At 48.4% G+C, this 12,072-nt stretch overlaps 3 protein-coding genes across 4 annotated transcripts; 1 reads left to right on the top strand and 2 right to left on the bottom strand.

Moving 5' to 3' along the window:
• Positions 1-788: 788 nt before the first annotated feature.
• LOC123074938 (gamma-interferon-responsive lysosomal thiol protein) lies at positions 789-2,594 on the bottom strand. Of its 2 annotated transcripts, XM_044497659.1 has the most exons (6): positions 2,184-2,594; positions 2,004-2,069; positions 1,684-1,824; positions 1,506-1,598; positions 1,309-1,425; positions 789-1,009 (listed from the first exon to the last, which is right to left on the bottom strand). In XM_044497659.1, the coding sequence occupies exons 1-6, from the start codon at positions 2,430-2,432 to the stop codon at positions 953-955; spliced, it is 723 nt and encodes a 240-aa protein (XP_044353594.1). In that variant the 5' UTR covers positions 2,433-2,594; the 3' UTR covers positions 789-952. The 2 variants fall into 2 exon arrangements, with proteins under 2 accessions (XP_044353594.1, XP_044353595.1); XM_044497660.1 differs by lacking the exon at positions 789-1,009 and having other exon boundaries at positions 1,291-1,425.
• A 2,689-nt stretch (positions 2,595-5,283) lies between these two features.
• LOC123074937 (phenylacetaldehyde reductase-like) lies at positions 5,284-9,247 on the bottom strand. The gene is made up of 2 exons (XM_044497658.1): positions 6,004-9,247; positions 5,284-5,913 (listed from the first exon to the last, which is right to left on the bottom strand). Exons 1-2 carry the CDS (start codon positions 6,143-6,145, stop codon positions 5,717-5,719), a joined length of 339 nt encoding a protein of 112 aa, XP_044353593.1. The 5' UTR covers positions 6,146-9,247; the 3' UTR covers positions 5,284-5,716.
• Positions 9,248-11,193: 1,946 nt separating this feature from the next.
• Positions 11,194-11,851, top strand: LOC123079622 (histone H2B.3-like). Its single transcript, XM_044502417.1, has one exon. It carries the CDS (start codon positions 11,266-11,268, stop codon positions 11,680-11,682), a length of 417 nt encoding a protein of 138 aa, XP_044358352.1. The 5' UTR covers positions 11,194-11,265; the 3' UTR covers positions 11,683-11,851.
• Positions 11,852-12,072: the final 221 nt, after the last annotated feature.

Genomic DNA, 12,072 nt, shown 5'->3' with positions numbered 1-12,072 from the left:
AGAGGAGGAAGAGCTCGCAGTTCATTTAGTATAGAATCATAGTGCCCAAGGTTGTTCAAATTCTAATTGTAATCCTTCTTGAAATCCATTTTGTTAATCCATGTTGAAATCGTAATTTAAAAACTTTCATTGTTGAGGTGAGGAAGGATGGTGTCTTCTAGCAATTGGCAAACGAGTCCCATGTGGGAAAAAAATGATGTAACACGCTTTTATGGCGATTCTGTGTTTGCACTTTACCTGGGCAATCTCCATATTCATATGGAGCATGCTCTATATACAGTACGGAGGTTGTCCATGCTTTTACCGTGCTCGATGTGGATTATCTTCTAAGTATACCTGGGCATACCTCGGGTCAGGCCGGGCTTCAGGCCGGGCCAGAAAAAGCCCGGTGATGAAAACCTAGGCCTGAGCCTGGCCCGGCCCGATCATCGGGCCTACTAAATCAGGCCTGAGCCCGAAAAAGCCCGACACGGCCTGGCCCGGCTACGGCTAAAATTCTGTTTTCCGCAAGGCCGAGCCCGGCTCGACCTGCCCAACGGGCTCGATTTTCAGGCCCGAGCCCGGCCGGATGGCACGCTCGAGCTCAGCCCGGCCCGGGATTTGGCTGTCCGGGCCGGGCTGCCCATGGCCAGGTATACTTCTGAGTGAGGACATCGACCATAGGTCGTTGGCATTCATGCCCGAAATCTAACGGCTTTATTGTCTTTTCTTTCTTTTTAAAATTGTTCTTTGCTCTTTATGCTTTAGTAAATAACTCCTCTACTCATTCTCCTATTTTTCTATCTTAGTAATGAAATGAACAGAGCGTCTGCTTTTTCCATAAAATGAAAGCAATAACTATTTTAAGGGATGTACAATTTCCTGTTTCAATATATGCAGCTACTGCTATTTGTTAGTGGACTATCTTGACCTGCCTCCGAAAAATTCGGGTTGATCTTCATGAAGTAGCGCTTCAGAACCACAGAGCGATGCAAAAAGCAAGTACAATGGCCAACTCTCTTGGATTCCTCTGTGTTATAAGAACATGAAAACCAATCAGGCATGTCTCTGAAAATAAGCAAGAGAAGAAGAAACTAGGCTTCCATAGATTGGAAGCAAATTCTTGTCGTGCAAAGTCATGATGCATCAATGTTCATTGACATCACAAAAACAAACGAAAAAAAAAAACTGTCATCGCAATCCTTTCAGCAGAAGCAAATACGATTCCGATTGTAAATCGATACATCTAGACCCAGTAGGCCAGCAGAAATGCAGCATCTTATACTGAAACAAAAAAGACTAGTTGACAGTTCAGTTAATGGGGCAAACCTGGTGTCCTCGGCTTGCTCTTGTGTGCTGAGCAATTTGCAGGTGCTTTCCCCTGCATGCCTCCGGAAGTTCGCCGTCATAAGCGTTGCAAATGTAGGCTTCGAAATTCGTGTAATCCTTGCAGAATGACAGGTACGCTAAATCAGACTGATAGATTCAGGAAAGTGTTTCTCCGATGAAAGTAAGCGGCAACTCACATCGCCAAGGGGTCTCCCGTTCACGACCACCCAAGGCACAAACTTGTGTGGGGGCTGGAGAGCATTCGTCTCTGCCGCGTACCGGAGTTCAAGCTGCAAACTCAATTGGCTTCTTAGCAGATGATTGTACAGTATCAACTGCTATTGGTCAAGAGTCAAGACAAACAATTCAGCTCACCTGCCTGCCGTATCCAGAGTTGTAGCAGTCTATGACAGGCTGAGAGGGCAGACCAGTTTCGTGGAAGCACGACTGCCACGCGCCCCATTTCCGAGTCAGAGACAAATGCTCGATGCAGTATATGAAAGGGAAATGTCGTTCCTGTATGTATTCAGGAGAAACCATGCTGACACTTAGTGCACTGCCTTAAATTCAGTTGACCTGAGAGACAGATGAGCTTGAGAGATTTATCATAGATGGATGATTACTGAATTATTATTACACGCTAAAACATGAATTAGATTAAAAAAACAGAGGGTATATGCATGAAGAGGCATTACCGCATCAGGCCATACACTGATAACGCAAGCTTCTATGGCGTTGAGTTGGCATTCATCCTCCCCATGCTGAAAAATCAATGTTGCGAAAAATTAAGTAAACTAGCAAAGGTAAATACTCCGAGGAGTCAATGCATAAAACGAACTCGTAATCAAGGAATGAGCCTGCGACAGAGAGCAGACCTGGCAGGACATGGATCCGTCGGGCGAGACGCGCCCATTGCCGAAAGGGACGAGGCGGAGGTCGACATTGGAGGAGAGGCCGTTCCGGAAAATCCTGGCAAGGTCGTTCACGACGAAGCCGGAGCAGAACGGGCACAGCGTCTCGTAGTAGACGGCCACCGAGACCCTCCGAGCAGCGCAGGCCGGAGAGAGGCAGAGCAGCACGAGGGCTGGAACGAGGACTTGACGAAGAAGAGGCAGGGAAGCCATGGCGTGGCGGCGGAGAAGAAAACCCACAAGCCACTGTTGTTTAAGATCGAGGCTAGGTATGCGTGTGGATGAATCTATTCTATGCCGCGAGAGATGCTTTTCTTTGCGGGGGGTAGGGGAGGGAGGAGGAGATGCTCTCGATCTATTGGCAGGCAGCCTTTGTTGGAGCGGTTATCCTTTCCTCCCAGGTTGCGCGGGAGGGAGGTTTTTATGAAGTGATGCTTCGGGTCAGGCAGGCGCATCAAATCAAGTGACCCAGCTTTGAAGCTTTTGCCACTTGCTAGTGTATTCTGGTAGTAGTACATTTTCTTTTGAGGTTGTGGCATGTCATGTGGGGCTCAACTGTTCCAAGTTCCATATCACGCATACCTCGGAGGGCTGCTATGACTATGATCCACAGGAATTTCAAAGATTTTTGGAGGATTAGAATCCTTAAAAAAAATTCCTACATGGGTGGTTTGAATCCTATAGGAATTTTTACTAATGAATCATGTGTACTACATCTCGTAAGAAATCTAGCATCCACTGCAACCCTTTTTTACAATTTCTTTGTTTTCACCGTGGCATCAAAACATTCTCTACTTAATCCTATAGGATTCAAGTGTATATGTCACTTCAATCATGTATTTTTTTTCATTCCTTTGGAGATGTTCCAGGTGTGTAGTGGCTGCATTTGCAACCGCATGCGGCATGGAATGGTCAACAATAGTAGAGACCCCCACCTAACCCAGCCAGCAGTGGCGGCGATTGCCGCCCTAGTTCTCGAGAGGTGTCGAAAGACATAATGTGAGCATCAATGGTGGATCGGTGCGGGTAGTAGCACATGGTTGCTCGGCTATTGTGCATGATGCCGACGGACACGAATGCGCTATCGGTTGCATGGCGTGAGCATCGCACATGGTGAAAGGGGTGGAAGAACGGGCATGCAAGGCTTTCCTGCCAGTTTTGCCTACCTGCATGCTCGGCAGCCTGTCTTGGACCGCGATCGGATGACCTTGTGTGAAGATGGAGCATGGTTGTCTGATGGCCCTGTGGGGGCCCTTGGCGGTACCAACGGTCTTTGTCTGCAATCTGTGTCCGATGGATGGCTTTTTTGGTGGGATCTTCGCGGTGGCGGTGACCTTGTTGATGCTGGCAATTGTGCCATGTTTTGCTCCTTGTATACGTGGTATGTCTGAGTGTGTGGTGTTGTCCACGTCACGGTTGTGGGCCTGTATGACTGTTGAAGCGTGACAATCTGGCTTGCAGCAGTTACTTATTTATCAAAAGTGGGGCGATAATCACAGTTACTTATGTCAGGTGGTGCTTTTGAGCACAGGGTCTCGAGCTTTGAAATGAAAACTCTAGATCTGACATGCTCTGATTGTACTTGGCAGTGGTGATGTTTCACATCATAACCTAGTTGGAGACATTGCTTGGAGTTTGCTCGGACTTATTCTGAGGGTGAATTTTTTTCCAAGATATAGCCTCCATGAGTGGATCGGGCGACAACGACGCTTATACGTCGTACCCTTCTTGGAGGCATTGTTGTTGAAGCATTTTTCACAAAGTTCGGATGATGCCATTGGTGGTGGTTGATGTTGATGGTTGTTGTATACCTAAGTTCGCTTCGACATGACTTTCGTAGATCGCGGTTTTTTCATTGTGTGTGTGTATGTTGACGTTGGCTAGTGCATCTTAATTATGCAGAGGCCAGGTGTCTGTGCTCATGGTCCTTGTATTCTCTCGATGCGATATCATGAAGTCAACCATTTATCGGAGAAAATTATCCGCTCTTGACTTGAAAAACATTCAGCTCTAGAAAATACTTGCTAGTGTATTAGGGCTCAACCGCTTTGGAGAATTTTCAAATCAGAGGAATAGCAAAGGAATTTTCCATGAGTTCTCACATAATAGTAATAATCCTAAGGAATCAGGTCAGTATGGACATAGTCCTAAGAAATCTAGTACCTCAATTCCTATAAAACAAATGCTATATGGAAAAAACACATACGTCAAAATCAATTATTTGTTTATGAAGAGCATTATTTCCCCAAAACAAAACAAAGAAAATGTGAAGAACATTCCATACCAGGTGGCTTCATCGAGACTAGGATATCAACAAGTTGAAATCTTGGGACCTCTTTATTCATTTATTCAAAAAAAAAATCTTCAGCCGCTTTGAAATGTATGATTTTCATAGGAAATCTTCAGGATATCAATCCTTTCGAGGTTTTTCTCTTAAAAAACTTCAGGTCACGGGATTTGCGTTGACAAATTTCTGTGGGATGTAGTCAAACTTCCGTGGGATGTATTTCTATGCATCAATTTCATTGGAACCTAGTATATTTTTCCTTTTGAAAGTCCAATGCACATACACTCTCTCTACTATCTTTCTTTAATCACCCAATATATTACCATGTTTGTTTCATGTGCACCATCTAAAGACATCGCTAGCAAAATTCTTGTGTTTTGAGATCCTATATGAGTCCTTAGTATAACATTTCAATTGTGTTTCTCCTATTCAAAATATAACATTTCAATCAGTTTTTGAATTTGACCTAGAGAGTGATAAAATTATTTCTGTCGGGTTACCCAATTAAACAAAGTTAAGAAGATGAATGCAAAGGGATGGATCCCAAGAGAGATCAGATCTGAACTCTCTTTCCCCTATTTCTTTTGCTTTGAACTTCTTTTTGTCACTACTTGTTTCCTTTCTATTATGCTATACACTTCATAATTTTTAGCTTTTTCAGATGTTCCTTGTTGCTTTATGATGATGCTTGGTTCCTTCTTCACTTTACACTTTCAGTTCAAGTAGGGAACTGTTGCAACATGAAATGGAAAACATACATTATTGATCATGGTTACGTGCAGGACGTCAGTTCTCATACAGCAGAAAAACTTCCCCGCAACAATCTTCAAACCTGGCATACACAAAATGCATATTTCTTCAAGGCCACATGCTAGATTTCCCCTTTGCTCCTTAAGCAATCCATTGTGTCCCTGACAGTTTTGTCGAATGGGGTGAAACGAACACCCAGATCGATCAGTTTCTTGGACGGAGCCTTTGATCTCACCAACCAGCCCTGTTTGTCCTCCTCGGAAACATGGCCGTCTGCGACGACACCATCACGACACGCTTTATGCCGCTGTCTTTGGCGGCGCGGAGGACGTTGAGCGTGCCGTTGACCGCCGGCAGCAGCAGCTCGTTCTGCGTCGATGGATCACAGAACAAGTTAACTTGCATCTATTCAGGCTGAGCAGTGGAACTCTGATGTCTGAAGTATGCCGCGGCAATGGAGTTACTGTGGGCAAAGAAAAGTTGCCTCAGGGTCTTGTGCGGGCTGCAGTGTCACGGGGGAGGCCAGGTGGAAGACGCCGTGGACGCCCTCGACCGCCGGCCTGACGGACGCGGGGTCGAGGAGGTCCATCTGGAACAGCCGGAGCCGCGTGTCCGCGCCATCCAGAGCCTGCAGGTGCTTCGTCTCGCCCTCGTACTCTGCAATGACAATCCGATCAAACAATCTTGCGTCGACTCGATTCAGTCACACACACACACACACACAGAGGAGGATAGCTTGATACGTACGGAGGTTCTGGACGGTGGCGTGGACGGTGTAGCCACGGTCGAGGAGGAGGCGGACGAGCCAGGAGCCGATGAAACCGCTGGCGCCAGTCACGCAGACGAGCCCGCCGCGAGCACAGCCGCTGTCTCCGCCGGTCAAGGCCATCTCGCCGGTAGTCGGTACGACCCACACGTCTGCCGCTTGCCCACTCTATAGTCCTACTCGGCCTTGAAAGAAACAGAGTGGTAGAGGGGAGGTGTGCCGTAAGACAGTGACGCGGCTGCTGTCGATTTGGACGCCAAAGAATTTGTCGGCATTCTCCCGGGGAAGAATTCACATTCACCCCATGACCACCATTATTTCAGGTCGCTATAAGGATAATGGCCCACTATGACCTCTAGCCAAGTAGATTGTGCCATCTATGCAGCATACAGTATGCTGCAAGGGCAGCCCTAGTCCGAGCGTCGGATTCTTGTGAGGGTCACCAAATCACCCCCCTAAATGTTCGGACAGAACAGTCTGAACATCTTTTATCATCTATGACGGTACTAAGAATACTCAATTGTGAGGATCCTTGTGAGGATCCCCATTAGTGCGATCTGAAAATCTTTTGTCATCTTTTGTCATCCACAGCATAGTGCCGCACCTGGTGGACGGAAATGGTGTCTCCCTCCTGCAGTATGTCGACGACACCATTATCATGGTGGAGGGCTCCGCGGTCGATATCACGAACCTAAAGTCCCTCCTATTATGCTTCCAGCAAATGTCCGGTCTTAAAATCAACTTCGATTTGAGCGAAGTGATGGTGATGGGCTACTCCCCAACCGAGAGCCAGAGTATCACTAACCGACTCAATTGTCCTTTAGGCTCCTTCCCCACCACCTACTTGGGGATCCCCATTAGTGACTCTCGACTTTTCGTGGCGGACCTGCGGCCTTCGGTGCTCAAGCTCCGGCACCGTATCGAGCCCTGGCAGGGGAGATGGCTGTTTAAGGCGGCACGGACGATCCTCATTAATTTTTCCTTGTATAGCTTGCTCATGTTCATCATGAGCTTCTACAGCCTGCCCGAAACGCTACACCATGAGATCGGCAAAGTCCAGGCGCGTTTTTTCTGGGCCAGCGAAGGTGATAAACAGAAATACCATATGGTACGTTGGCCAGACATCTGCAAGCCTCGGGACCAGGGCGGCCTCGGGACCATGTCCTTCAAACGCATGAACATAGCTCTCCTGACGCGGTGGCTTTGGCGGGTAACTAATGGGGGGATGGCTCCACCCATGAAGGGTCCACGAAGAAGCAACCTTATCTATTCCACCATGGCAATCGTCCACGAAGGACTTGCCTCACTCGGCTAGATCTTCTTGTGTACTATATTTGTTTCAGCAGCATGGCATGATAGGGACAAAAGCATTTACATGTTTGCATCATGGTATGATTTTGTTTATGAATGTGGTTATGGTATGGTTTCATTGGTGGATATGTTGAACATTCCTAGTGAGTTACATTGGTTGTTAAAAAAATTACAACGAGATTTTAAGCCATAAATGTCTGGAAAAAATATCCAGTTTCATAAAGGATGCATCCCTTTTTGTGCCTAGCATTGGGGATGCCTTCTATTGTGGCCCTGTGCCGAGCTGTAATTATGACGGGAGACTATTCGGCGGTGAGAAGTTTTAGATCGGGCGGTTAGGGTTTGCGCGGTCGTGGTTTTGGTTTCTGACCGGCAGCGCCCAAATTTATCACTTGTAGAATTTTGGTTACGATAAAAAAATATTGCCATGCAGATATTGGTGTATTGTTAAAAAGCAGTTTCTGAACATCAAAAAAGAAGCAATTGCAATTGGATTGCCATGCGTTTTTATTGTGTGGAGCGTGCGACGAGGCAGCCGGCAAGGTACGACCTACGCACCGCCTCCCGGCGGTCTGTGTTCGTCAAGTCCGACGCAACGCCGGAACGGGTCCGCAACGACTTTGACCCGTCGCCGCGTGGCCTCTACCGTTCCATCACCACCACACGAAATATCAAGCATTTTATATAAATTATGTTCGAACTTTAATGAAATCCATTCATCGTGTTTGATGAATTTTATTCAATTTCATCTGGTTATTTTAAATCTACTTTGAAATGCATGCAATAGAACTGAACATCCGGCTTTCGTGTCCGCGAATGGTCTCGTGTTTTTGTACTGATTTTTTTAGGGAGGTGTCTTTGTACTGATGCGCCGTAGAAAGGCCAATTGATATTTGGACGCGTCTAGGGAATGGCCGGCTGCTCCCTAGCGTTTCGGAGTGGCCTATCATTTTAGGTAACTTTTTGTCTCTTGTCATTCCTTATAGGAAAAAACGCTAAAAAACGTAATTACCAGCCAATCATTATGTATAGCCATTCACTCTATACTAGACGTCCCATGAATCAAGTGTGAACATATTTAATTCAGATTTCTAAATTTTAAAAAGTCATAACTTTTGAACCAGACATCGGAATTAAGATCCGTTTCCATCGTTGGAATCCTCGTGACGTGCTCTTCAAAACTAGATTCCACATGGATATGTTTCGACAAACTTTTTCGTGTGCAATTTATTCCCCGTTTTGTGCAACTGGATAGCAGTCGATGTGCAACTACCTCATATTCGATGTGCAACTTTCTCTTTACGCGTAGACATACAATTTTCACTAATTCGAACAGGTGTGGAAGTTTCATTTTTCTAAAAAATGTCATAATTTTTTAACCAACATCAATATTAAGATCCACTTTCACCGTTGGAATCCTCACAGCGTGTTCTTTGAAACTAGACCCCGCATGAGCATGTTTTGACGAACTTTTATGTGTGCAATTTACTTCCCGTTTGGTGCAACTGCCTGGTAGTTGATGTGCAACCGACTGACAGTCGATGTGCAACTTTTCCTCGTACCCGTGGACATGATGTTTTCATTGATGACGCCTCCACCCTGGACTATACCCTACTAGTGAGGTGTGCAACTTTGACTACTGCCCTGGCCAACTGCATATAAGTCGATGTGCAACTTTCCTCGACCCGTAGATGTACAGTTTTCACTGTTCGCTGTCTTGGCCAACTGCCTAGCAGTGGATGTGCAACTTCCTATGTTGCCCCGACCAACTATGCCAACTAGAGCATGTAACTCCGCGGTTGTCCGTCTGTGACTATGACATTGCGCGTGTGCAACTCTCGTGACCATGATTGTGTGGCTATGCCGCCGCGTGTGTGCAACTCACGTGGCCGTGCCTGAGCTACTATAACAACGAGAGTATTCAACTCTGCAGCCGTGCATGTGAAACTATCGAAAGAGAATGTGCAACTGCGCAATCTATGCGTGAGCAACTATGACAGACAGGGTGTGCTCAGCAATCGCATGTGAGCAACTACTCCATCGCGCTTGTGCAACTCTCGCGACAAACGAGGGTGGACACGTATGCCCACAAGAGTGTCACCTATGCAGCCATGCGTGTGCGACTATATATATGCGGGCGAAAGTGCAACTATGTGGCCGTGCGTGAGGTACTACACCGACGAGAGTGTGCAACTCCATGCGTGTGTGCGACTATGCCACCACGCCTATGCAACTCTCGTTTGTGAGCTACTATGCCGAGTGTGCAACTTAGCGGTCGTGCGTGTGCGACTATACCGCCGAGAGTGTGCAACTCCGCGCCCGTGCGTATGTGACTATGCAGACAAGAGTGTGCGACTCCGCTACCACGCGTGTGTGACTATGTCAATGAGAGTGTGTAACTCAGCGGCCGTGCGTAAGCTACTACGCTGACAAGAGTGTGCAGCTCCGTGGTCGTGCGTGTGCGACTATGTCATCACGCGTGTGCGACTATGCCACCGCGCGTGCGCGACTCCAATATCGTGCGCGCGCGGCTGTACGGATGGGTGTGCAACTCCGATTCACATGTGTGCGACTATGCCGACGAGTGTGTGCAACTCTATAGCCACACTTGTCCCACTATGTCAACGAGACTGTGCAGCTCCGTGGTCATGTATGTGCGATTATACCCGCGTGTGCAACTCTTGCAGTCGTGCCTGAAGCAATTATGCCAACAGAGTTTATACCTCCATGGCATAGTAGTCTTGTTGTGCAATTTTTCAATAATCAATATCCAACTAAAACTACTATGTGTGCAACTAAAATTACTGCAGATGCCAACAAATTATAGAAACATCAAAAATAGGGCTTTCGAAACATAAAAAAAGTAAAATTTACGAATTATAGAAAAATGGATGGATTTAGATGCAAAAAGACGAAGAGATAAGGTTCCTACCTATCTCTTCGTGTGTGTGGATAGGAACAAGCTGCCACGATGCGTTGGCTGAAGGTAGCTGCAGCGCATAGCGCTAGCCATTGCTGCTACCTCATCGTCTCGGGCAGCCGTAGCTCCAGGAGCCGCAACGGGAGTCCGCCTGCAGCAAGACAAGTCGGAGGGCGCCGCTATCCTATCGTGTCTCGTCGTCGTTGTAGCGCCAAATGAGAGGGGCGTACTCACGGCCGATAGCCACTCAACTTGTTTCCCCTTCCCTCAAATCAATTCCAGCCATGAGCGCCTCCTTCTACAACTCCGGCGAAGGGGAAAAGCTCACTCCACCTCTCGGATGGAGCGCTCGGAAGGTGGGTCAGCGGTGGCCGACACGAGTTGGAGCAGAGGCGGCCGCGCGCGAGTTGGAGCGGAGGCGGCCAACGCCAGAGGGGCGGAGGCGACCGGCGCGAGATGTGGCGGCAGCGGCCGGCGCGAGATGTGGCGGCAGCGGCCGGCGCGAGAGAGGCGGAGGTGGCCGGCGCGAGGGGTATGAGGACGAAGGGCGTGGACGCGGGGTGGATGGCGACAAACGCTAGCGGTTGAGAGAGCACGACCAGGTACCACCTGGCCCGTGCGCACAGCGATTCGGGCGAGATGTGCGGCCAGGAGCCGGCCGCTCGCGATGCCTAAAAAGTGCGTATGCATTTCAGGTTGATATTTCGGTATGCGCGCGTGGCTGAAACCCATCTGTCTTCTGCACTCCCTCAAAAAAAAAATCTGTCTTCTGCACGCCCACCACGTCAGCGATCCGCGCCGAGGTGCATCCAACCCGTCCATCGCATACAGCGGCGAACGGCTGAGATCGTATCAAATCAATCGAGGCCACCGATCCGTGGCACGCACCCCTCCACCAATCAGAGCCCGCCTCTCCTCTCCAATAAATCCTCCGCGCCCTCGCCGCCGATTCCTCACCAGCCAAACAGCACCACACCTCTCCCCGTCCAAGTAGCAGCAACCAACGGCATCCATGGCCCCCAAGGCGGAGAAGAAGCCGGTGGCGGAGAAGGCCGAGAAGACCACGGCGGGGAAGAAGACCAAGGCCGAGAAGCGGCCACCAGCGTCCAAGGAGGGCGGCGAGAAGAAGGGGAAGAAGAAGAACAAGAAGAGCGTGGAGACGTACAAGATCTACATCTTCAAGGTGCTGAAGCAGGTGCACCCCGACATCGGCATCTCCTCCAAGGCCATGTCCATCATGAACTCCTTCATCAACGACATCTTCGAGAAGCTCGCCGGCGAGTCCGCCAAGCTGGCGCGCTACAACAAGAAGCCCACCATCACGTCCAGGGAGATCCAGACCTCCGTCCGCCTCGTCCTCCCCGGCGAGCTCGCCAAGCACGCCGTCTCTGAGGGGACCAAGGCCGTCACCAAGTTCACCTCCTCTTAGATAGCCTGCTCTTGTGTCTTCTCTGAATGTGTTGACTTCTCGTGGCTGTTTGATGAATCCATTGTACTCTGTAGTTAGATGTTCAGAACGCACCATTTTGTAATTTGCGAGGACACAAATGTTTCAGGATTTGGAGGAAATAGTAATGGTGTTGCTTTGACCTGTTTCATGCCTGAATTGTTGCCATGTATCTTCTTCTACTGATCTGTCAGTCCATGGTCGTCTGTAAGTGCCTGCAGACTTAAATGTATGCAGAGTGATGGCGCGGGGGTTGAAACGGAGAGCTGGTGCTCGACGAAAGAGCAGCACGTCGACGACGGTTGTGTCCAGCTTGTGATTTTGTCTGTAGAACAAAAAAATGCCATGCTACTGTGGTGACATAACTGTGCC

The sequence above is a fragment of the Triticum aestivum genome, chromosome 3D (assembly GCF_018294505.1).
Source record: "Triticum aestivum cultivar Chinese Spring chromosome 3D, IWGSC CS RefSeq v2.1, whole genome shotgun sequence".
Classification (NCBI taxonomy): domain Eukaryota; kingdom Viridiplantae; phylum Streptophyta; class Magnoliopsida; order Poales; family Poaceae; genus Triticum; species Triticum aestivum.
Note: the sequence above shows the minus strand (reverse complement) of the source record. Positions and strands in the feature narration are given on the sequence as shown.